This window comes from Salmo salar, chromosome ssa10, assembly GCF_905237065.1.
Source record: "Salmo salar chromosome ssa10, Ssal_v3.1, whole genome shotgun sequence".
In the NCBI taxonomy this organism is placed as follows: Eukaryota; Metazoa; Chordata; class Actinopteri; order Salmoniformes; family Salmonidae; genus Salmo; species Salmo salar.
In genome coordinates this window covers 87,151,419-87,177,322 of record NC_059451.1, presented here as the reverse complement: position 1 = coordinate 87,177,322, position 25,904 = coordinate 87,151,419, and the positions used below count along the sequence as shown (strand labels likewise).

Genomic DNA, 25,904 nt, shown 5'->3' with positions numbered 1-25,904 from the left:
GAAAATAATAAGCATGAATTTTAAGTCCAAATATTTCTGTTTAATACTGTAAGTGAATATTAATGAGAAATGAAATATTAAATAAGCTACCCACAGAAAAGTTTTGATAGTTTGATTATAAATGATTTGTGTTAATTGCACTAATTATATAAATGTGCAAACACAGACATTTCCACATAGATGTTGCAGCCTATAATTTAAAAATGAAAGATTCAATTAAAATTAAAATATATACGGCACCAGTCAAAAGTTTGGACACACCTACTCATTCAAGGGTTTTTCTTTATTTTTATTATTTTCTACACTGTATGAATAATGGAACTATGTAGTAACCAAAAATATATTTGAGATTCTTCAAAGTAGCCACCCTTTGCCTTGATGACAGCTTTGCACACTCTTGGCATTCTCTCAACCACTTATGAGGTAGTCACCTGGAATGCATTTCAATTAACAGGTGTGCCTTCTTAAAAGTTAATTTGTGGAATTTCTTTCCTTAATGCGTTTGAGCCAATCAGTTGTGCTGTGACAAGGTAGGGGTGGTATACAGAAGACAGCCCTATTTGGTAAAAGACGAAGTCCATATTATGGCAAGAACAGGTCAAATAACCAAAGAGAAATGACAGTCCATCATTACTTTAAGACATGAAAGTCAGTCAATATGGAACATTTCAAGAACTTTGAAAGTTTCTTCAAGTGCAGTCGCAAAAACCATCAAGCGCTATGATGAAACTGGCTCTCATGAGGACAGCCACAGGAAAGAATGACCCAGAGTTATCTCTGTTGCAGAGGATAAGTTCATTAGAGTTACCAGCCTCAGAAATTGCAGCCCAAATAAATGCTTCACAGAGTTCAAGTAACAGACACATCTCAACATCAACTGTTCAGAGCAGACTGCGTGAATCAGGCCTTCATTGTTGAATTGCTGCAAAGAAACCACTACTAAAGGACACCAATAATAAGAAGAGACTTGCTTGGGCAAGAAACACAAGCAATGGACATTAGACCAGTGGAAATCTGTCCTTTGGTCTGATGAGTCCAAATTTGAGATTTCTGATTCCAACTGCCGTGTCTTTGTGAGACGCAGAGTAGGCGAACAGATGATCTCTACATGTGTTGTTCCCACCGTGAAGCATGGAGGAGGAGGTGTAATGATGTGCGGGTGCTTTGCTGGTGACACTGTGTGATTTATTTATAATTCAAGGCACACTTAACCAGGATGGCTACCACAGCATTCTGCAGCGATACTCCATCCCATCTGGTTTGCACTTAGTGGGACTATCATTTGTCATTTGTTTTTCAACAGGACAATGACCCAACACACCTCCAGGCTGTGTAAAGGCTATTTGACCAAGAAGGAGAGCGATGGAGTGCTTGCATCAGAAGACCTGGCCTCCACAACCACCCGACCTCAACCCAATTGAGATGGTTTTGGATGAGTAGGACCGCAAAGTGATGGAAAAGCAGCCAACAAGTGCTCAGTATATGTTAGAACTCCTTCAAGACTGTTGGAAAAGCATTCCAGGTGAAGCTGGTTGAGAGAATGCCAAGAGTGTGCAAAGCTGTCATCAAGGCAAAGGGTGATACTTTGAAGAATCTAAAATCTAAACTATATGTTTGTTTAACACTTTTTTGGTTACTACATGATTCCACATGTGCTGTTTCATAGTTTTGGCGTCTTCACTATTATTCTACAATGTAGAAAATAGTAAAAATAAAGAAAAACCTTTGAATGAGTCAGTGTGTCCAAACTTTTGACTGGTACTATATATATATATATATATATATATATATATATACTCTATATTTACAAAAGTATGTGGACACCCCTTCAAATGAGTGGATTTGGCTTTTTCAGCATACCTGTTGCTGACAGATATATAAAATCTAGCACACAACCATACAATCTCCATATACAAAACATTGGCAGTAGAATGGCCATTCGTGAAAAGCTCAGTGACTTTCAATGTGGCACCGTCATAGGATGCTGGAAAACAAGTCAGTTCGTCAAATTTCTGCCCTACTAGAGCTGCCCCGGTCAACTGTAAGTACTGTTATTGTGAATTGGATCAACAACGGCTCAGCCGCGAAGTGGTAGGCCACATAAGGTCACAGAATGGGACCGCAGAGTGCTGAAGAGCATGGGGCATAAAAAACATCTGTCCTCGGTTGCAATAATCCTTACCGAGTTCCAAATTGCCTCTGGAAGCAACTTCAGCACAATAACTGTTTTTCGGGTGCTTCATGAAATGGGTTTCCATGGCCGAGCAGCTGCACACAAGCCTAAGATCACCATACGTGATGCCAAGCATCGTCTGGAGTGGTGTAAAGCTTGCCGCCATTGGACTCTGGAGCAGTGGAAACGCCATCTCTGGAGTGATAAATCACGCTTCACCATCTGGCAGGCCGATGGATGAATCTGAGTTTGGCGGATGCCAGGAGAATGCTACCTGCCCCAATGCATAGTGCCAACTGTAAAGTTTGGTGGAGGAATAATGGTCTGGGGCTGTTTTTTGTGGTTCAGGCAGCTTAGTTCCAGTGAAGGGAAATCTTTACGCTACAGCATACAATGACATTCTAGATGATTTTGTGCATCCAACTTTGTGGCAACATGTCAATGCCCCAGTGCACAAAGCGAGGTCCATACATGAATGGTTTGTCAAGATCGGTGTGAAAGAACTTGACTGACCTGCACAGGGCCCTGACCTCAGCCCCATCGAACACCTTTGGGATGAATTGGAATGCCGACTGCGAGCCAGACGTAATCGCCCTACGTCAGTGCCCGACCTCACTAATGCTCTTGTGGCTGAATGGAAGTATTTGGGCTCCTGGAAGCATTTGGGCTCCCGAGTGGCGCAGTGGTCAAAGACACTGCATCTCAGTACAATAGGCGTCACTGCAGTACCAGGTTTGAATCCAGGCTGCATCACATCCGGCTGTGATTGGGAGTCCCATAGGGCAGCGCACAATTGGCCCAGCGTCGTCCGGGGGTAGGCCGTCATTGTAAATAAGAACTTGTCATTAACTGACTTGCCTAGTTAAATACAAACGTTTAAAAAGTCCCAGGAGAAATGTTACAACTTCTAATGGAAAGCCTTCTCAGAAGAGTGGAGGCTGTTATAGCAGCAAAGGTGCGACCAGCTCCTTAATAGCGATGACTTTGGAATGAGATGTTCGACGAGCATGTGTCCACATACTTTTGGTCAGGTAGTGCATGTTGAACAATATTCGGCAGAACCTCCCACTTGGTCAGCTGACCAGGAAGTGGGTGTTTCTTCGCGATCTACAGGAAGTTGAATAATCAGCTGATACTGGAGGTGTTTTGATGGAAGTTGCTGTTGTTTGTGGAGAGTTTTTATTCCTTCTCTTCAAATCATTATAAAGACACATCAAACGATAAAAGGAATTCTGTGAACTTTGAACTAATAGTGAGGTTTTGAATATTAGCTAAGTGACACGGTTGTAATTTCGATTCATAGCTGCCTGTATTGCTATTGAGTCCTCGATAATGAAGAAAATAGCAACGTAGCTGACGTTAGTCAACGCTTTGAGACGTTCTTTGTTTATGTTGTGCCAGACATAGCTGCAGTGTTTGGTTTCGTCTTTTTGAAGATCGTGTTATATTTGTTTATAATTGTGCGTGAATATCGATTACAATAACGTTACAGCGGAGCTAATGTTAACGATAGCTAGCTAGCATAACTACAAGTTACCGACAATTGTTGTCAAGCTGCTGAGTTGTCCTGTAGAGTCTGATCATAAGCGAGACAGCTGAGATGTTTAGATAGTGACGAGTGTGGAAAGACTTCAGTCTAGTTGTTCTGTGGTCGTCATTTGCGCATCACTCAGTCAGTCAGCTCATCTGCGACCTGTTGGTAGAACTAGCTAACGTACATGTCAGCCACCAACCTAAGTCTCAGTTGGCTTTGTGTGTAATTTAGCAAGTTGGTTGCGCAATTCCTATATGCTAGCTACTTGTCAGCAAGGATCACTTCAAAGTATGTTAACAGTAATCGCTCGTCGCTAAATATTTTGTCTTGGTCTCTGAGAACGTACAATTTGTCCCGCTGTCAATATATTTCATGGTGTTTTATGTAAAGCCGTATTGTTTATGAATTAAGTATTTATTGTGTTAACTTCATGTTGTATAGAAACAATAGGAGTGTTTAAGAAGAGGATTAGGCAGTCTAGTATTAAAGAAAGGTCCAGTTCAGGCACAGGCAGAGAACCTTGTTGAAAATCCTTCTCCCTACTTGCCAATGCTGGATCTGGAAGTTGTTCCTGAAAGATCTTTAGGAAATGAACAATGGGAATTCGCGTTAGGTAAGTGACTCCTGAAGAGACTATTGGGTATTTCTTCAACCTACCACACACCTCAACTAATATGCATGTCAGTTGTTTTTAATGTTTGTTTGTCATTTGTAAATGAGAACTAAAGCAATCTCTAATATATTGTCCATGTTCTTGTCACAGGGATGCCATTGGCCCAGGCCATTTCCATTTTACAGAAACACTGCCGCATCATCAAGAATGTCCAGGTTCTTTACAGTGAACAGGTAAGATACTAGTTAACTACTATTGTGTGTGATATAGGGTGTGGGCTGTCAGATTAATTTGACCGTTTTTTGATTGACTGTCCGTTGAAATTATATGTTATGTTTCTGTGCTTCTAGACGCCACTTAGTCATGACCTCATACTCAACTTGACTCAGGATGGAATTAAACTGCTGTTTGATGCCTGTAACCAGAGACTGAAGGTGAGGGAGACATGCTCTGGTTGATCATGGCATGGTCATGGCGCTACAGACAATAAGGCTGTCTATGTTGACTTATCAAGTCTCTCATTACTCATGTTTAGGTGATTGAAGTATACGACTTGAGCAAAGTTAAATTGAAATACTGGTGAGTGATCTCTAGTTCCTTGTTCTAATACCAGTGTGACTGGAGTTGTGTCATAGCAAATGTATACACTATATATACAAAAGTATGTGGACACCTCTTCAAATGAGTGGATTTGGCTATTTCAGCCATACCCGTTTCTGACAGGTGTATAAAATCGAGCACACAGCCTTGCAATCTCCATATACAAACATCGGCAGTAGAATGGCCTTACTGAAGAGCTCAGTGACTGTCAATGTGGCACCGTCATAGGATGCCACCTTTCCAACAATCAGTTTGTCAAATTTCTGCCCTAACAACACTGTAAGTGTTGTTAGAAAGGGTTTGTCAAGATTGGTGTGGAAGAACTTGACTGGCCTGCACAGAGCCCTGACCTCAACCCCATCAAACACCTTTGGGATGAGTTTGAATACCGACTGCGAGGCAAGCCTAATCACCTGACCTCACTAATGCTTTTGTGGCTGAATGAAAGCAAGTCCCCGCAGCAATGTTCCAACATCTAGTGGAAAGCCTTCCCAGAAGAGTGGACGCTGTTATAGCAGCAAAGGGTGGAACAACTCCATATTAATGCCCATGATTTTGCAATGAGATGTTCGACGAGCAGGTTTCCACATAGTTTTGGTCATGTAGTGTATCTGACAGTTTGTCAGACTGGAATAGTTTGTTGTAGTCCATGAGAATAACTTGTTTTGCAAATTGTTTCAGCTTATGTTGGATGTGGGATTTTGTGCTACTACATATACTGTAATAGTATCTACGCCTAAATTGTCATTGTCTTGCAGTGGAGTACATTTCAACACTCAGGCTATAGCACCCACCATAGAGCAGATTGATCAGTCCTTTGGCGCCACACACCCTGGAGGTAAGGGAAGATACAACTTTTAGTCTTATTGATAGTACTGTGGAATGCTGCAAGGCTTGTTGTGTTTGACCATGTTTTCCTCACTCCCCAGTATACAATGCTGCAGAGCAACTTTTCCACCTGAACTTTCGAGGACTCTCCTTCTCCTTCCAGCTTGACTCATGGAATGAAGCTCCCAAGTATGAGGTGAGACTATTACCTTACCCTGCTATATTTATCCCTAGTGTGCTGTTTTTCTGACTGGCTTTATGGTTAACCCTGTTTGACACAGCAACTGTCTTCCATAACTTTCTCTTCTTGTTCAAACCTTACTGGTTTCCCTCACTGATTTTCTGTGCTTTACTTTACCTGGCTGACAAACCCTAATAGACCTTGTTTACCAGATAAAGAACTTGTCTTTCTGTCTTAGAGTATTTGTCTTAGAAAATGATTTCTGTTAGCGATAATGAGAACCCCCGTGCCTATTTTCGACCCCTTGGCAATGAACAAATACATGTACATACTTCATTACCAATACAACATGAGTATTTGGTTTTGAAGCATTTGGTAATGCTGGAATACAAAACAAATTGGCCCCGAAAATTACTCAGTATGTCTTTTTTATGAAAATACATTGTTATAAAGCTGTTGATGTGTGTACTTGTATATCCATGTTTTGAATATGAGCTGTTGAAATGCACACGCCAATCTACTCCCAGTTGTTTTGCTTTGACAGCCTAACTTTGCCCATGGCTTGGCCTCCCTGCAGATTCCACACGGGGCCACAGTGAAACGGATGTACATCTACGCTGGGAACAACCTACAGGACACCAAGTAAGAACATAATGTATTCACAAGCACACCTGGAATAATGGTTGAGCATGGCAAGTTTATGGGGAGATGGAGGAAGCAGGTGGAGGATAGGGTGAAGGGAAAGATACTGTGTGTTTGGTGAGCTTGTTTACTCAGATGTAAATTATTCAACTAACACCACCATTTCCTTTGAATATGATTAGGTTTAAATCTGATGCATTTCAGTTATCTAAATACTTATTATTAAGTATTGAGAGAAAGACATGAATTTGTAATGACCTGACTATGACTCACTCTGTCGTTCCTCAGGGCCCCAGTGATGCCCCTTGCCTGTTTCCTTGGCAACGTTTATGCAGAGTGTGTGGATGTGCTGAGGGATGGGGTGGGGCCACTTGGTCTGAGACTTCGCCTCCTCACTGCAGGTACTTAGCAAGGGGACATTTGAACCCACTCGTGTCCCATGAGTACAACACCATCAGAACTGTGGAATTCAAGCTAAATCTGTTCAGGTTGGTATTCCTTTTGAGGCTTCCTGAGTACATGCCACTGAAGGGACTGGAGGAAGTAGGTATTTTCCTCCTCTAGCTCAATCAGTCCTCAATTCTAATTGGATGAGGCTACTCTTCTCTTCCTCCCTTTAATGAATGAATTCCTCCAGTACTGTTGTAATGGCTGTAATAGAGCCTCATGGTCTGGAGCTACAATATAATCCTTTCCTGCCAGTCCCTCAGGTCTATCACGTTCCATGCTCTCTTCAGTCCACACATTAGCCCGTTAATCTCGTCACCATATATCACCTCTGACATACCCCTCCCCTGGGGAAGCTGAGCTAAACAAATGACCTACTACACCCTTTATTAGAAGGGGAGGAGGGCTATCAAAATATGCCCTCATCAATCTCTGTGTTTAGACGTGTCTCCTTAGACCAGCTGTTTTGTTTGTCTCTGTGGTTTGATGTATGATATACAGTCCTAATGAAACATCTGAGAGGAAGATGTGCTCCAACAGTTTTGCAACACCAGGTCATATTAAGTTTGTATAATGAGTGGTCTTGTTCCTATCCTCCTCAGGGTGTGGGCCCGGGGTGATGGCTGATGCCAAGGTGCGTGCCGTGGAGAGGAACATTTACTTTGGAGACTCCTGTCAGGATGTGCTGAGCGCTCTGGGCTCGCCACACAAAGTATTCTACAAGTCCGAAGACAAGGTTTGGCCCTCCACTCTGCTTCCTGTCTCTTCCTTTCCCTTGACCTGCTCCTTTCAGCAGTTGATATGGTCCTCTATGTTGATAAACAAGCTCTCTTCATGTTTGGGTTTCCTGTTTCAGATGAAGATCCACTCTCCGTCACCTCACAAGCAGGTCCCGTCCAAATGCAATGACTACTTCTTCAACTACTTCACCCTGGGGGTGGTGGGTATTGGTGTTCCATGGGGGGTGGTTAGAGAGGGCTTGCCTTAATTATGTTGACATTAAAGCTCAATGTAGGATGTTGCTTGTTTCTTACCACTGTTTGATTGGTCCCTTTTTGTTTTTTTACCAGGACTTACTCTTTGATTCTAGCACACACCTGGTGAAGAAGTTTGTCCTTCATACTAACTTCCCCGGCCATTACAATTTCAACATGTAAGCCTCTCTCTGCTTCAGTTAAGACAGCTGGCACCTCATTGGTCCTTGGCTCAAGTATACCATTTTCAGACATATGATCCATTTGAATAAATGTTTTCCAGTAGAGCCAAAAGAGGCTATTAAACTCCTTAGTGGTGAAGTGATTTAGTCACAGGAGTGCTGTTCACTACACTCAGTAACATGTAACTGTCTCAACACCAGATATCATCGATGCGATTTCAAGATTCCACTTGTCATCAAGAAAGGTGAGTTTTCTAATCAGCATTTTTATTGTATTTGGTGAACTCTGCCTGTCTCCTCACGTATCCCTGTCTGTCTTTCAGAAGGTGCTGCCGCTCAGAGGGAGGACTGCACCCTCACTACCTACAGCAAGGTCAGACATGCCTACACTGCTCAGTCTTTGCCTAGCTCACTCAAGAGTAGTGAAAAGAGCAACTATGGGTGAATGTTATAGCTACTTCAGACGAGGTTTGTGTTCTTCTGACTGACTATGGTTGATTCTCCCGTAGTGGGATCAGATTCAGGAGCTGCTTGGACACCCCATGGAGAAGCCTGTCGTGCTCCACAGGTAAGAGATGTCTGGATTATAATTTACATGACTTCTGTCAGTTGAAACCTTTTCACTGGACATCTGACTGCTGGCCCTGCAGTTAACAAAAAGGTGTGAAAAACGATGTGTTTCACAGGTCATCCTCGGCAAATAACACCAATCCCTTTGGCTCTACATTCTGTTTTGGACTACAGCGAATGATCTTTGAGGTAAGAACACTTGGTGTGTGGGTCGAGTAATGACGGTATTAGATTGAGAAGTACAAAGACCTGGATGTATGTAAACTATGTATGGTATGTGTCTGAACTGTGCTAACTTGTCGTCCCAGGTGATGCAGAACAACCACATAGCTTCAGTGACCCTGTACGGAGCCCCCAGACCCAGCAGCAGGGCCAGAGCCGAGGCCATCGGCCACTGAACAGCATCCCACTGCCGCCCCAGGCCCCAACTTATACCCGGCCTGAGGGCTGTCTCCCCACCGCTCCAGTCCGCTCCACACCAGCCCTGGGCTGATCAGCAGTGTACTCTCTGTCTCAGCCACTGCCATCTTCACACCAGAGAGGCCTGCTAGGAGCTCCTCTGGACCCATCTGCCCCTGTGTGACGGGCGCCTCATGCAGGGTCCTGCCTGGAGCCTTACAGCAGCCATCATCCCTTCTCCCTCTGACTCACCCTGTCCCAATGCTCTTCATCATCAGAACACTCGTTAGATGTGTTGACAGTGTACATTTGTATGCCTGCGAGCAGAAACAAATGCTCACTTGCTTACACAAATGAGCACCTGCGTGCATGCTGTAGTTTTTTTAAATTGACATTTTAATACATGATTAACATACATCAGAAACAGATACCAAAAGCCTGCCACAGACACCAAAACCATTTCAATCCTTTTTCCACTATATGTTCATGTTACCGATTTTAAAACACATGCATATGGATGCAGGCTCATCTGCAGCACTAACACATCATGTACATCAATTCATAGGCAGATATATGCACATACAGAAACAACCATGCATGCGCATCGACATAAACCAATGCATGCACAAACAATTGCATGAACATATTTCAATTTTTTTAAGATTACAAGCACAAACTGGCCACACCTTGGAGTGTCCTAGTGCTTTGCATGCTGTGAGGGGTACTGTCTTGGTACATGAACAAACACACACATACTGGCCCACACACACGCATTCATACACTCATTCATACACTCATGCCATGACCAAGTCCACAGCATAAGCCACCTCCTATTGCAAGGCGGTGAAGCACCAAATACATTTATAGTTTGTTTTGTGTTTTTGCATGGAACGATAAAAACATTGGTTTTGACATTTGCACTAAGATACACCATATTTACTTGATTCTTGTCTCCTATCCACTGCGGATTGTGTATTTTGTTTCCATTAGTGATGACTGAGGAAAGGCTCCTGCTCCTCTGTCACCTGAATTGACTTTGTAGAGAAAAGCCATGCTTCCTTCCTTCCAGATGTACACCATCTCCTCCAACGTCCACTGCTATACCACTGTCCTTTACAACCTTCCTCCCCATGCACTCTCATCATTGCTCCCTTTCTCCATCCATTTCACTTCACTTTTTCTATTCACAATAGATATCTAAATGAATCCAGCTAAACCCCTTAGATGTACTTCATCATTGCTGTCATTCATTATCATTTTTCTTTGTTAATATGCCAACATTTTAGCCAAAGATGTTTTAAGTTATTGTCATTTTAGTTGTCAACTTGACCTCTTGCCCAAAAGAGCAGACATTCCCTCCTAAAACAATATTTTTTTTATTGCAGGCCCCAGAACCATAATCTTGATCTCATCTTAGTACTTCTTGAATATATAATATTCTTTATAATTGCTTTGTGCTTTTTAATGCAGATCTTTTATCATTCAGTTTTTACTCTAACCAAGATGTCTCCTATATGTGTAGCAGGTAGATTTGGAACTATGTGCAGCAGTCTCTTCTGGTGTTCTGTGTTTGTACAGATTTGTAAATAGTGTGTCCTTTTCTTTTGGCTTGTCATTTTAAGATAATGGTACGATGTGGGCCTGAATTGTTTTAAGGTCAGAGCACACGCCAGACACTTGTATTACATAGGAATTCTGTTTGATGTCTCTCCCCCCCCTAGTGGAGAGAACACTGTCTGGTGCTCCTAAACCCTGTTCCTGAATGGTTCATTCATCTCTATAGCTCCGCTTTAACCACTATTAGTACTAGAGACCGATGCTGAAGATAGGATAAATCAGAGACAAAGCTGGATAGGGAAGGTAGCCCTGTACACTCTGTTTAGAACCACCGGGTGTTTGTGGTCAGTCGCCCTGTTATAGTGGGTTGATCATGTACTGGTGCTAGAACAGAGGTATGTCGTGTTGTTGTTCTGTCACAGGTGGCTGGTTTGCCTGTCAGCCCCACTCAGACCAGCCCTCAGCTTTGCAGCGTGTGATGCAGGTGTATTACACGGGCATTGTTTATTCAGTTACATTGACTTGTTTCATGAGTTGCAATGAAAAAATCCTGTACTGCTGTTGATGTTGTTAAAATTGTATCCCTTGCTTTGTTCAAGTAGTATACAAAAAAAAGCTACAATTCTTTGTTAACGTTGTGCCTCATTTCCCACCAAGCCTGTCTTGACTTCTCTCTGTAAATGAAACTATTGAACAGCATTGAGTATGACTGAGCATGACAAGCTAACATGATCGACTAACTGTCACCCATAGGCCATCATTTCCCTCTTGCTCTAAAAAACATGACAAATTGTAGAATAAAGACTTGATGTACAGTGCAGGTCCTGAGCTCAGTCATGAAGGGCTAATCCTCATCTCTCAACAACCCCTGGTGTTCTGATTGGAAGATTTGCACAATACACAATACATTGTTTTGGTTTGTTCTAGTTGCTGGATACAGAAACATGTATATCACTGAACATCTCATAGCAAGACTATGGTTTTAACATCAGTCTGACCATCACCACCGGCCAACCCTTCATGACCTGAGCTACACACACTGGTTGTTGGGGTTCAATGCAATGCACTCCCGGCCTGGTACATTTGTTGCATCTGATATAACTCACTGTAGATGAGTTTGCATTTATATTAGCGAGCAAACAAATGCAACACAACCAATGTTGTGGTAACGTTACTGGAATGTTACTGCTGAGCATGAGCTGGGCTGTGTTTGCCCAATCTCAGGTGGACATGGATCTTGTTTTAAATGCCAAGAGAAAGTGAATGCTTCCTTTTCAGCTGTTGGCTTTGGCTGTTTTATTTCCTCTCAATTGATCCTATTTTTGCATTGGATTGAATTAATGACTGTAATTAAGACTAATTATAAATGGACAACTTGAGTTGAGTTTAATACTCATATTAATGCTATGTATTGTCTCCCTTTATATTGTATGTTTTATCCCCATTCCCCAAAGTAGTTATTTTTGGTGGTTTCAGTCAATTTAACCCAGTTCTGGAAATGGGAGTTATCCTTAATTCAAAATGTGAATCAAATTAATTGGAATCTGGTGTCATATTTTGGATAGCTTTACTTCTGTACAATAAAGAACATGTAGATCAACATTATCAAGCATGTCATAAAAAGCAATAACCGTTGCTACGGTGAATCAGAACGGTCTGCTTAAAGCTTGCACAATGCTCCTGAAAGATGCAAGAATGCTGTGATTAAGATGAGCTCCTCATAAAATCTACTGAAACTCAACATTTTGAATTTTATAAAACTGCTCATTCTGAATTTTGTTCATTTAAAAAAATCCTGTTACTGTGTGTACAAAAAGGATATGAAAATATTGATGTAATAAATATGACAAGAAAGGTCTTGAGCTGTATTTTTTCTTTTTAAAGAACAAAAAAAGCAGTACATGCACATGTTTCCCACCAGGGACAATTTCAGTGTTAACTGATTGCTTTACATTTTGATATCAACAGCATGTCGTCTACTTACAGCATTTGGACTACAGCTGGAGGTATAGCTGAACATAACACGTTTAAAAAGAAACAGCATGTAAGGATTCTAAGATTATCAGAAGTATTGTAAATGAAAGCACACCACCCTCCCCTGTTCAGGGTTTACTCTGGGCTTTGGTTTGTTGCTTGGCGATTGTCATCTTCAGTGTAGCTAATTGTGAACTAAAAAAGTAGGTGCTGTGCACATAACATTCATGAATATGTAAACTATACCTCTGTTGGAATGTTTCTAAGAAAGATTTCTGGAACTACACTGAACAAAAATATAAACGCAACATGTAAAGTGTTGGTCCCATGTTTCATGAGCTGAAATATAAGATCACAGAAATGTTCCATATGCAGAAAAAGCTTTTTCTCTAAAATGTTGTGCACAAATTTGTTTATATCCCTGTTAGTGAGCATTTCTCCTTTGCCAAGATAATCCATCCACCTGACAGGTGTGGCACATCAAGAAGCTGATTAAACAGCATGATCATTACACAGGTGCACCTTGTGCTGGTGCCAATAAAAGGCCAGTGTACAGTTTTGCCACACAACACAATGCCACAGATGTCTCAAGTTTTGAGGGAGCGCACAATTGGCATGTTGACTGCAGGAATGTCCACCAGAGCTGTTGCCAGATAATTGAATGTTCATTTCTCTACCATAAGCCGCCTCCAACGTTGTTTAAGAGAATTTGGTAGTACGTCCAACCGGCCTTACAATCGCAGACCACATGTATGGCGTTGTGTTGGCGAGTGGTTTGCTGATGTCATCATTGTGAGCAGAGTGCCCCATGGTGGCGATGGGGTTATGATATGGGCAGGCATAAGCAACGGACAACAAAAACAATTGCATTTTTATCAATGGCAATTTGAATGCAAAGATACCAGCAACTTCGCACAGCCATTGAAGAGGAGTGGGAAAACATTTCTTTGAAATTGTTGCATTTATATTTTTGTTCAGTATATATATAATGAGGTCCATTGGGGACTTCCTGCCACAGCTACAGTTGATGCATTGAGCTTTGTCTCCCTTCATTTCAGATTGAAATCTACCTACATGTATCATTTGATGTGTAATCGCACACAAATGGTGTGTTCGTAAATTCAATCTGGATTACCAGAGTGCACTCAGAGTGCGCTCTGGGTGTTTGTAAATTCAGAGCGTTGTCAGATTGTCCGTTCGTAAATTCAGAGTGTTGCGCTTCAGAGCTTGCTAGCTACTTCCAGACACAAATTAGAGAACACCTCACTCTAACCATTTTACTCGCACTAGCAGAGCTGGTTAGGCTGTTTAAATGTTATCCAGAGCGTTGGTGACTGTAACTGTGCTGCTGGAAACAATTGAATTAATTTTTTTGCCGACGTTTACTGACGCCGGCCATATTCAACGAGTGTTGAGTGTTCGTAAATTCATCAGTTATTCTGCGCTCTGACACACTCAGACAAGAGTGCTCTGAAATCGGAGTAGATAGCCAGAGTGACTTTACGAACGCACCCAAAGATTCTTAATTTACAGCGCTGTACTGTATATTCAACTGCACACAATCAACCTGGCACATGTTTCAATCTATATTGACCTTATTGAGGCTCTGTGCAATAAAATAAACAAAGTAAGTCATTCTGTACCTAAATGGAGCAGGGGTGTTTTTAAAACATTACCACCACAGTAAATTTACCAACTGGTTTTACATCCAGGACGTTTCCAAGAAAAAGATAAGAAAAAATACTGTTTCCTAGAGACAATGCACATTTACAACGGCTGTAAACTGTTAAGCAAAAACCACTGTATTACCTAAAAATAACTGTACCAAACATTCAATCACAGCTTCCATATCACAATGGCTCTTTCACAGTGTAGTCCCTCTAATCGACATAACACAAAGCCCTCAATGCTTTACAAACACTTTAACATCATAGTCCTGTTCCACTGTAGTCTCGGAGTCCGTCTGTCCTGTTGTCCCGAGTACCTTGCCCCTCCACTTAAAGGGCCATGGGGTGGGGGCCAGGTTACTGTGACAGCTCAGTTGGGGGTCATGCAGCAGGTTCCACATGAGCCAGATCTGTGGCACTGTCAAGCTGTGTACCACCATCAGCTCCCTGTAGAAACAAGGGTCAAACACCTGGAGGTGGGGAGCAGCAGAGGGGCGCACAATGCCAAATGTACGGAAACCTTCATGGCGTGACGGTTTGACTCCGATTCTCTTTAAGCACATGCCTAAGAACACATCGTCGATGGGGAATAGTTCTACCTGCTGACAAGCTTCACTCAGCCGCCTGGCAGTGTGACCAGACATCACAAAGCCTCCCCCTCCTGCATATGACGGATACATCGTCTGGCCGTACACAAACTCAGGCACAAAGTACTTGCTGCTGCGCCGGCGGATGGGGCGGGCGTGGTGGATGATGTCACCCACAAAGAGGTCCTTGTCAGGCTTCTGACCCTTCAGCATCTGCAAAATGTTGTCTATATTCACGTAAACATCAGCATCACCTTTGAAGATAAACTGGACATTGGAGCAGCTGTCATTCACCCACTGGAGGAAGTGGGTCTCTTTAAGTGTCAAATTGAAAAATGTGTCATCAAAGTCCCAGAGGAGAATGTCCCCAAAGGTGTGGCTCTCATAGGCAAGGAGCCGGTCCCATAAAGGCAGGGCTGTCTTGTTCCTGGGTACCCCAAGGAGGAATACAGTCTTCACTGTCTGCAAATCCTGGAGAACACCCTCTCTTCCCCAGGTGTGCCGCACTACCTGCCTTCTTTCAAAGTCTGCTGCTACGGACTTGATAGTAATGAGCATGTAGAGCTCGCCTGAGCACTTCCCTGGCTGGTCTATCAGCAGTCTGAAGTCCCGGTTGTCCTTATCTCTTAGGTAACCCTCAAAGTCAAAAGGTGGTTGTGTGGGTAAAACAGGAGCAGCCTTTGTTGGAGCAACCTTCTTTGTCCCCTCATCTTTCTTTGACTTGGATCTAGATTTGGTCTTGGCCTTAGGTTTGGATTTAGACTGAAGTTTGGACTTCGGATGTGACCGAGGCTCAGACTGGCACTTTGTCTTATCTGGGTGCATAGAGGGGACTAGTTTAGTCACGTGGCTCTCTGGTAGAGCCCCTAGAAGAGCACGGGAGCTTGTAGAGCCCTGCTCTAAGTGCCAAGTGTCCCAGGTGGGAGTGAAGCATTGGTGGGCATACAACAGCAGACAGAGTAGCCCCAGCATGAGCAGGGTGCACAGAACATCTCCTTTTATGTGAATTCTCCTCATTGTGTCCTACTGAACCTATTTCCCTTCAAAGGCTGATTTCATTTACAACTCTTTTCCCATTAATTTGTATTTTCCTCTTCCTCAGGATCTCTGAGATCAGAAAGCTCCATACAGCATCCTGTGAAGAGTTCACAATACTGATCACCCATGCAAGAGCAATTCCCGAGAGGTTTTCTGGGGGACCCTGAGGTCCTGCTGGATAATGCTCCGTAACCCAACACTCTGCAGTCCTTATGTTTCTACTCCAGTATCTCAGAGGGGTTTTCCCTTTAGTCTGCAAAATTCATTCCATTCCATCTCTTCAGCAGGCTGTAATCCTAGATATGAAAATAAATCACGAGAATGACATTTTACACATACAAGGAAAATAACAAAATATATTTGACAAAGTTTTTGGTTGTTGTTACTTTTATATTTGCAGTTATAGTTTGTTCTTATTTTTCTTTGTCTTTATTATTCATAAATGATCTGAGGCGCCATTACAGGGATATCTGCAGTTCCAACCGTTCAAACTCATTTCCCCAAGTTTCCAGAACTAATGCAAGAATGTTCATACCTTTTCCTATAGCAGACACGCCCCCTCAAAGGAACAGAACAGATAATCTCCCAGTAGTCTACAGAAATTGACCACGGTTTCCAAGTTAGCGTTCAAATGACACCTCAGAAGCAAATGTTAAGCCAGACCAAAATGTTCCAAAAGATTTTGAAGAACGACTTCATTGCCACCCTCTCCTATAGGAGCTAACCCCAAATCTGGTCAATTCGGCTATTATGAGGGCGTGTCGGATCTTATGTAAACTCTACATAAGATTTCTAAATAGAAAATGATTTCTTGTGTGCATTAGAACATAGTGTTCGTAACTCAATGTCCCTATCTTAATCTCCTTCACAAATGTAACTATTTATTGGTTCACCATGCAGTTTATAATTTGCAAAAATGCATCATTTTTCGGACATGCATGCGTTAATAACTCAAAGGAAAACTTTTGTCGCATGTAAAAAAAGAAAAAGCCGACCATGACGCATTAGATTTACATATAATTGCCAGACTGTTGCATATTTGCATAATACAGGGAGCCCTATATTGAATGACAGCGTTTGTATTGTATCAGTATATGTGTACAAAGTATTCAATCTACGCATCAGCCATCATACTTACCACAACAGATGAAAGTCACCAAAGCAATTTATAGCGCCACTGCCAAACCCGGGAACATCTGGTTTCTGTATGAAAACTGCAGTCTCTGACAGTGCTGGGGTCCAACAAAAACGAAGTTTAAAATGGAGAGAAAAATACATGAGATGAATACAGACTTACATGGTGTATGGAGGGAGGCTCAGTAAGGTAAAGTAAACTTTTTGAAAAACGTGCAAAATTGGCAAGACAGCATTTTAACGGTATTCATTTCACTGGTCACGTGACACGTGTGGGAGTCGCTGGTCCAGCTGTGCGCCAGATGCCAGCGCAGCAACTGGAAGCGGACTCTCCAAGAATATGAAGGAAGGGGAAAGGGGGGAGCATAATGATCCGAACCTAGCAGACTTATTTTTTTGTCAGACACTTTGTAATTTTATCGTGGTGATTGATGTCCTTGCAATACAGCACCATATGCACTTCTAGCCCCTAGCTGTCTTAAATGGCTGCAATTTAGGAGCTGGATTCACTTAACAGCAATCTGGCTTGAGAGACATTGAAGACATTCATTCAACCAACAAGACTTGAATGAAAATACTACAATGAAAACAAAAAACAGACATATTAAGTTAAAAGACCATTTAATTTAGTTACATTTTCTGCACACACAAAGTTCCCTGTCTATTAACAATCTACAAAAAGTAAACGTGTATCACACTATGGTCCCATTTAACATTAAAGGAGTATAGATTTCTTTGGCTAGAAAACCACATTTACAACGTGACAGTTACTCCCACCCACTGACTCTTCTAAAACATCACTGCTGACAAATATGACATCGTGGGGTGCAGGAGAGGCCTGTCTTTTCTTCAGGCCTTGCCACTAGTGAACTAGACTTTCTTCACACTTATAAAGCCTCCTCTCCTGGCTCCCCCCAGACTGGCTCCCCCCTCTCACACAGGGGGTACCCTCAGGAAGAGGCTGTGCCTGCTCTCATGATCTTGAACAGGGCATTGACGTTGTTTTTGATAGCGTCTCGGCAGGCTGTGATAACCTGATTCTTCGGCTTACCCACTGAGAGAGACAAATAGTAGTAGAGGTTAGGAAAGATCACTGATCACGCTTTCAACCCCTACTCACCTCTCAGTCTCCCTGCCCTCTGAATGGGCCTGGTTGACAGACTTAAGAGCATTGTGATCTGATCTTGTACTCATTGATCAGGTCTCTGTTCAGGTCATAGAGCTCAATGTAGAGCTTCTTCATGTTCCTCCTGTCATGCAAAAAGATGAAGGGATGAAAAGAAAAGCCAAGCAGAGAAATCATGGTGGTTGTTGTGGCGTCACTAACTTGTCCCCCATGAGTTGTGCGTCCTCTGCCCACTCCAGCATGTTACGGATGTGATTAGAATGATCTGCAATGGCCGCCATCAGCATTTGGTGGACAGAGAGATAGTCATCTACCTGTTCAAACAATAGGTAACTTTGCGTAACGGTATGTAACCCCGTTTCTCTGAAGGAGATGAGGAAGACATCTCACTATGGGACACGCCCTCTTTTGTGGGTCATTGGTTGAAACCAATCATGCCTAACAGAGAAATCAGAGCTTTATGGGTGTATGCCCCGTGTGTCTATATAACACCCTTCACTGCTCTGGTTTCCTTAAGAACTACCTCTTACAAGAGGGGCAATCTGGTGAGATCTCCTTCAGAGAACCGGGGTTACATACCGTAACCCAAAGTTTTCTTTCAGTCGACTCGGTTGGACATTTCACTACAGGACACTTGCAAAGCTCCCCGATTGCCAATAGTACCTTTGCTGAGAAGCCTGTTGTGGTACATGGTAATGTACCTGATCCATCCTACTCAGCTCCAGTCCAAGGACTCTGTGCGTCAGGGAGGGCGCAGTAACGTCCATGCAATAGAACCTGACAAAGGTGTGAGAGGAAGCCTAACTAGCCGCAGAAATCTCCAAGACGGAGATGTCTCTATACAGTGCCCATGACGTGGCAATTCCTCAAGTGAAATGTGCTCGGACACCCAGGGGAGACTGCAATCCCAGACAACTGTACACCTTGGCGATAGCCTCCACTACACAATGGGTGAGGCATTGTTTGGACAAAGCCCGACCACGGATGTATCATAGCCTTGGGGTAGTCTGGGGGGAAACTGAGTGCATGAAGGATGAACCGAGAGCACATGAAGGTCACTAACACACTTGGCCATAGCCAAGGCGAGCAACTGGGCTGTCTTATAAGACAGAGTCTTAAGATCCACTGTCTCCACGGATTCAAAGTGATTGCCTGTAAGTTCATCCAGAACCAGTGCCAAATCCCATGATGAGGAAAGTGGCTTGGAGACCGGACAGAGATGGCGCACTCTGTACCGCCATGTAGATGGAGAGGAGGGCAGCAGCGTTCACGGAGCGCCCCACCTGAGATGCAGATTGGTAGATCCTCTCATACACGGACGCGGTGAAGCGGTCATTGGGATGAGCGAGCTTGGGGGCAGAGGAAGAGGAGCCAGGGATGGCTCCACGGGAGGCGGGCTGAGCCATCCCGATGACTCCATGCTGTGCATATCCAAATAGGGGTAGCCAGTCACAGGAGAAGGTGACTTGAGTGGCACACCCAGGAAGATTCCAACAACGCCAGACAGTCTAGGAAGGCTGGTACACGCTGTCGGACGGATGTAGAATTACTCTGAGAGGAGATTCCATCCATCCTAGTCTTCTTGGAAGGTGTGGGAGGCGTTGAATACTCAACATCAAGTTTGGTTGCAGTGCATCTGATTGCCTCGAAGAAGTGGAGGTCAATTATTGACTCCTGTCCTACCTCTGCAGTCTGGCTGGGTAGCACAAACTGAGCAGAGGGGAGAAATTATTCAGGGGCGTAATCCATCTCCTGGTTAGAAAGGCCGCTGCCTGATGCGGCAAGAGACATGCTGTCGTCCTCACTTACGGATTCGTCAGAATTAAGGTCCGAATCAGATGGAGGGGATGCCTGAGTAGCTTCTCCCTCCTCAGGGACTTCATTGTCAACAGAGTCATCTTCGAGCAAGGACGAGGCCTGGGCAATACTTTCCATGTACTTGGCTCTACGTCTTAGGCCACCGGAGCCCATCTGAGCGCAATGCACACAACTAGTGGGGTCAACGAGAGCCTCCATGGCGTGTTCAACGCCTAGGCAAGTATTACAGAGTGGATAGGAATCTGTCCCAGACATGTAATGCCCGCAATTGTAATGCCCGCAATCTTCACCTGAGTGACGATAGCCAGCTAGCCGAGCCGTCACGTGAGATACCAAGTGCCAACTCGGTGTGTAAACTAAATAACTCGAGGTAGAATGAACGGCTGGGCTATTATTCACAGGGGAAGGTAAAAGGGATGGTGCTTCAATGGTGGGGTAACACACTGAAGAAACAGCACCGCTCGTGCTAGCCAAACAAACCGAATGGGGGTTTAGCCCAAAGGATTCTAGCTAAAACACAAGTGGAGCCGTTAGCACACTACACAGCCAAGACATTCAAAAGTTCAGCTAGCTCCGAACGGTGGAATCCGACAGAGAGCTAGAGACCCCAGGTATAAGTAGCTTAAATTTGTGGGAACCTGCTATTAGCGGGATGCTAAAGCAGTGGAGCTAGCTAGCTAACAAGGCCAGGTAACAGATGTACTGTAGCTAGCCAACAACAAAAAGTGCTGCTAACAAGCTAACTGAGGTATCTTCACTCTGTAAAGTGAAGCTGAAGATTTCAGAGTTCCTGAAAATTGAAAATAAGCCACTCAATGCTCCATGGTGGGGTGGTAACCCACCAGGAAAGAAAAGTTAAGTTGAGAGCTAGTTTTCTGAAGAATGCTGCTTAATGAGCTAGTACCCAAATAGACTTGTGAAGATGCAAAGAAATAGGAAACCAGAGCAGTGCAGGGTGTTATATAGACACGCGGGGCATACACCCACAAAGCTCTGATTGGCCTGTTAGGTTTGATTGAATAAGGCTTCAACCAATGACCCGTAAAAGAGGGCGTGTCCCATAGTGAGACGTCGAACCGAGTCGACTGAAAGAGAACATAGAAATGTTAGGCCCACTACACAAAAATAAAGCGATATCAAAAGTGTTGTGAGGTTGGTAATGAGAGAAATGCTATTGGTGTGAAGGTTGAGGTGGGTAGTGTGGGAAGTGTGTTGTTCACCTCAGTCATGGTGGTCCTCAGCTTCCCAAAGTACGTGGGGAAGTCTGCCTCTGCCTGTAGGTCTATGTCGTCTGTGATTAGTGTGATCTGATTGGAAAGCAAAGAACCACTGAAGGGGCCATTTTGAAATACTACAGATCTCCTGTGCACGAAGATGTGTGTTAACACATGTAGACATACCTCTGCCCACGGCGCAGAAAGTTGAACATCACAACTGGGGTATCAATGCCCTCTGGTAGAAGGAAGATCTGGTTCAGCCACATGACGACATAAAGACGAGAATACAGATTTTCTGTAATAACAGTTAACATTACTATGAAGCACAATGCCAGAGGGGCTTGGGAGAGTCTGTAGAGGAGCGTGACAGCACATGGAAGTGTGTGTGTAAGTTAGAGTAAGAGAGAGAGAGATACAAAGAATGAATGTGCTTACTCTCTGTGGCCTGGCGAAGGTGACTTTCCCAGTAGGTTGAGATACATCAGGATCAACATTAAGATCATACACGGAGAAGCCAGGCAGCCGACGCAGCTGACGCGTGATCTCAAAGACGTGGAACTGAACGCTGGAGGAAAGAGAAGAGAAAGAATAAGCACATTCAAATTACAAAATTATTTATTGTTGTCATTAGACAGAGCTAAAGTACTGCTAAACTTACAAAGTTGGAAAGTAATTGATAGTCAAAATCAATGATTGGTTGTTTTAAAGTGTGAATTTCACTGGCAAATCACTTCACTAACACATCTATGCAAAGGACTCAGCTGTCTCTTTCATAATTAAAATATGTGTACCTGCTCTTGCCGCCAACAAAAGCTTTGACGTGTAGATCCACAAGGATATCTTTCGGAGGAATGATGGGAACACGGATACAACCAGACCAATTCTGGGCACTGGGGTGTACCACATGACTTTCACCCTCGAAAATTCCCTCAGCAAAAATCAGCACAGCTCTAATGATGGTCTCTGTAGGGGGAAATCCAAGAGGACAGTACTCAGCCCACTCAGTTACCACAGCAAGCCACATGAGGCTGCACATTCTGGATTATAGGATGTTGAGTGGAGAGAGTGATTGGGTTCAATGTGGGACAGGCTGAAGTTTGGTCAGCATGGTGAGTTTCTGTGCGGTTTTAGGGCTGTGTAAGTGAGCTGCTTACTGTGTTTTGATGACAGTGCATGAATGTGTTAGTGGTTAGTAGGGAGGGTATCTGTTTGGGGTGATGGTGTTTACCATTGGGCGTGGAGATGCTGAGCTCTATGTGTGCCCTCTGGGACTCCGTGGCAGCTCTGACAGATGGCAGTCTAGAGCTGGGTATTGGCTGGTATCACCCCCATCTGGGTATCACCTTCTGAAGTCCCTGGGACAGCCTGCTACCAGAGACACAAGACACACAGTCCTTTACACTAAGGTACAAACACTATGCGTGTGTATGTTTGTACATAGAGTGGGAGGATCAATGTTCTCCTCAGAGTACAGTAACTGATAGGTCTGGGAATGTTTGTCTGAGGTGTGGGTGTTTGATTGTACATGTGGGCTTAATCATTTTCTTCTAATATTAGTTACTTCAGAGAGTTTCAGTGTGTATATATCCATGTAAACGTGTGTTTGGTTGTAGCTTTATCCTCATAGTTGATTCTGTGAAAGTGTTTGTCAGTGTCTGTTCTTAGTAGGGCTGTCCCCGACTAAAAAAAATGTTGGTCGACAGAGATTCGATTGGTCGAAATGTTAAAACATATATAGACACACCCTATGTTTGAATAAAATCAACTATATATAGACTACTGAGCCTGTCTGATGCTTAAAGCACTGCAATTAAAAATGAAGACATAAAATGACTAAAGAGGGAGCCAGAGATCAATATCACCTAACCAGAACAGTTTCATTTCATTTATAGTAAATCAATATCATGTGGTTTATCAAAATTCTATGAAAATGATACAAATCTATAAGTAACTTCTATTGCCAATATGTAAAAGTAGCCTACATAAAGCCAACAAATAAAAACATTGCAGCCCGGAGGTAGAAAATATCCTGATAAAAATAAATATCCTATGAATCACATTGGCTACGCATGGCCTGTCTGCAAGGAACTTGACACATTGTGTCAACTATTAACTTGATCCAGCATGAGGCTAACAAACTTGCAACATTGTATAAAATATTCTGGGCCCTCAGAGTTTCCTGCTCCAGTGAGCTCCGGACAGACACAGCTGTAGGCTATTTGCGTAATGGATAAGAATTAATCAGGTAGGCATATTTAATGACGTTTTCACTGGATTAGAGCATGACATTTTTTCCCCTTTCATTCTGAGTAGTTATGGAAAGGGAGAGAGCTGGAAAGATGTTTCTAATAGGCTACGTTAAGAAACGATTGTCCTTCTCAATGGATGTAAAAACAGACTTAATTTACTTGCTGTTTGAGGCGAAGAAAAAATGACTTTGAGAAGCTCCACAGTAATGGTGAGTTAAGACTATCATAAATAGTATCAGATCCCCAAATGGGCACATAGGCCTACATTTGCGCGCAGACCAGGTATCCTAGGCCTACTTCTATGTGTAATCAGGCCAGGTATCCTAGGCCTACTTCTATGTGTAATCAGGCCAGATATCCTAGGCCTACTTCTGTGTGTAATCAGGCCAGGTATCCTAGGCCTACTTCTATGTGTAATCAGGCCAGGTATCCTAGGCCTACTTCTATGTGTAATCAGGCCAGGTATCCTAGGCCTACTTCTATGTGTAATCAGGCCAGGTATCCTAGGGCCTACTTCTATGTGTAAGGAGTGCTCCAAACAAGACAATTAATACATTGACAACTCATAAATGGAATGAAATAAACCCAAACTTTTTTCTCACAAGTGTAGCCTACATTGTGCGCTCTGCAGACAACATTTCCACTCCTACAATGACAACAGAAATGACCGTAATTAAACAATGTAGATGAGAAATGATGGAAATGAATAGTAGGCTAAATGTACTACTGGTGATACTGGTGTACCATTCCCGAGGCCTCCGCAATGGATTAGTCTGCTCAGAAAGGCGTGAATTAGACAGGTGTCTCGTGTTCCACATATTTTTTAAATATATTTGCCACTGCTCGACTAACAAAGTCTCGGTCGACCAACAGCCTATCGACCAGTGGACTAAATGGGTTCAGCCCTAGTTCTTACAAACCTTGGCATTCTCCTTATAGTTGCGTAGTTCCAGTAGCAGGTTCTGCCTGAGCTGGCTCAGCTCTCAGATCAGATCCTGCTCCACACTGGAGTCCATCAGGTTCCCCTTCATCTCCTTACTGGCAGGCAGGTAGCCACGCACTGACAACAACCATACAACACATTGGATGTCAAAGACAAATTCTGAGAGAATACACACAAATAAACTAGGCCTATACGAAGTACTAGTAGTGTTACTCATGTCTTTACCTTCTCCCTCCACAGAGGTACAGATGAGCTGGATCTGTCCATCCATGTAAGGTCCCTCTCCACCACTCCAGCCACAGAGGACGAGAAGCTGTCTTTGAAGATGATTTCACCTGTTTCGATCGCTCCGTGCATCAATATGTAAATTAAGGTGAAGTCAAGGGGCCTTACAACATTCCTTACACTTGGAGGAAAGGCTGGTGCCAAGTGTCAACCAGTCCTAGACAATGTGACAAAGTGAAGGATTAGAGGACTTTGAAGACTCTCCTTGATTGGTTCTGTACTCATTTTAACAAATAGGTCTTCTCGATTGCCCTAAATTGATTATTGACTGACACATCAAGGTGGTTTACCTTTCCATTGGACCAGCCCTTGATGAGTTCTACAACACCGTCAGCATTAAGGTCAAATACATGGATGCTCATTGCATGGTTCTTAGACTGCAGAGGGAAAGAGGGTACAGTTATTGGCACATCTTTAAACATAATGCTGGTTCAAATTCAATACGTTTTGTGTAAAGTGACAGATGCATTAAGAAGGAAAACTAATATTCCACCCATTCAAAACTTGCAGTACCTTGATTATCCAGTAGTGGGCAGTGTGGTCATATACACCCACTGTTCCATTGGCCAGTGCATAAGCAAACTTGCTGCCATGCTTATGACAGAGGGAGGTAACCTTCTGAAAGACACAAAGAGAGAACAATCAGCACACATCCTCTCTTTGCTGACATTTTCTGTACTATACACAGCAAGATTTTTTAAAGTTTTAAAACATCAAATTGCTGCAGAAACACAACTCTGGGTATGTAATATGAGCTATACCTCATTTTCACAAGTTCATCTTCTTTGATCAAAATCAAATCAAATTTATTGGTCACACGTGTTTAGCAGATAGTTATTGCGGTTGTAGCGAAATGCTTGTGCTTCTAGTTCCGACAGTGCAGTAATATCTAACAAGTAATATCTAACATTATTAAAGGGCTAGTGTTTCATTTCATTAAAGTGGCCAGTGATTCCTAATCTATGTCTATAGGCAGCAGCCTCTGATATGCTAGAGATGGCTGTTTAACAGTCGGTGGTGTAGTATAGAATACAATACAGTATATACATATGAAATGGGTGATGCAATATGTAAACACAATTTAATAGTGATTAAGATACTGTAGAATAGTGTGGAGTGCAGTTTCTACATGTGAGATGAGTAATGCTAGATACGGAACATTATTA

General features: G+C 43.1%; 3 protein-coding genes across 7 annotated transcripts; 1 reads left to right on the top strand and 2 right to left on the bottom strand.

The window, feature by feature from the left end:
* The first annotated feature begins 3,273 nt into the window (after positions 1-3,273).
* Positions 3,274-12,558, top strand: LOC106560845 (phagosome assembly factor 1). Of its 5 annotated transcripts, none has more exons than XM_045688187.1 (16): positions 3,274-4,320; positions 4,471-4,553; positions 4,671-4,754; positions 4,856-4,899; positions 5,679-5,758; positions 5,850-5,944; positions 6,474-6,571; positions 6,860-6,972; positions 7,621-7,754; positions 7,875-7,907; positions 8,089-8,171; positions 8,376-8,419; positions 8,501-8,547; positions 8,684-8,742; positions 8,861-8,933; positions 9,053-12,558. In XM_045688187.1, the coding sequence occupies exons 1-16, from the start codon at positions 4,257-4,259 to the stop codon at positions 9,140-9,142; spliced, it is 1,224 nt and encodes a 407-aa protein (XP_045544143.1). In that variant the 5' UTR covers positions 3,274-4,256; the 3' UTR covers positions 9,143-12,558. The 5 variants fall into 5 exon arrangements, with proteins under 5 accessions (XP_045544143.1, XP_013979686.1, XP_045544142.1 ...); XM_014124211.2 differs by having other exon boundaries at positions 8,498-8,547; XM_045688186.1 differs by having other exon boundaries at positions 3,275-4,320; positions 7,875-7,958.
* Positions 12,559-17,064, bottom strand: LOC123723712 (UDP-GlcNAc:betaGal beta-1,3-N-acetylglucosaminyltransferase 9-like). The gene is made up of 2 exons (XM_014124220.2): positions 16,502-17,064; positions 12,559-16,262 (listed from the first exon to the last, which is right to left on the bottom strand). The coding sequence occupies exon 2, from the start codon at positions 15,943-15,945 to the stop codon at positions 14,578-14,580; it is 1,368 nt and encodes a 455-aa protein (XP_013979695.1). The 5' UTR covers positions 15,946-16,262; positions 16,502-17,064; the 3' UTR covers positions 12,559-14,577.
* Positions 17,065-17,704: 640 nt separating this feature from the next.
* Positions 17,705-25,358, bottom strand: LOC106560847 (Bardet-Biedl syndrome 2 protein homolog). The gene is given in 10 exon segments (XM_045688188.1): positions 17,705-21,351; positions 21,445-21,512; positions 21,697-21,826; positions 22,053-22,224; positions 22,490-22,554; positions 22,556-22,629; positions 24,431-24,570; positions 24,679-24,726; positions 24,729-25,115; positions 25,252-25,358. Coding segments are annotated over 9 exon segments (789 nt in total). The 5' UTR covers positions 24,811-25,115; positions 25,252-25,358; the 3' UTR covers positions 17,705-21,341.
* Between the last annotated feature and the right edge of the window lie 546 nt (positions 25,359-25,904).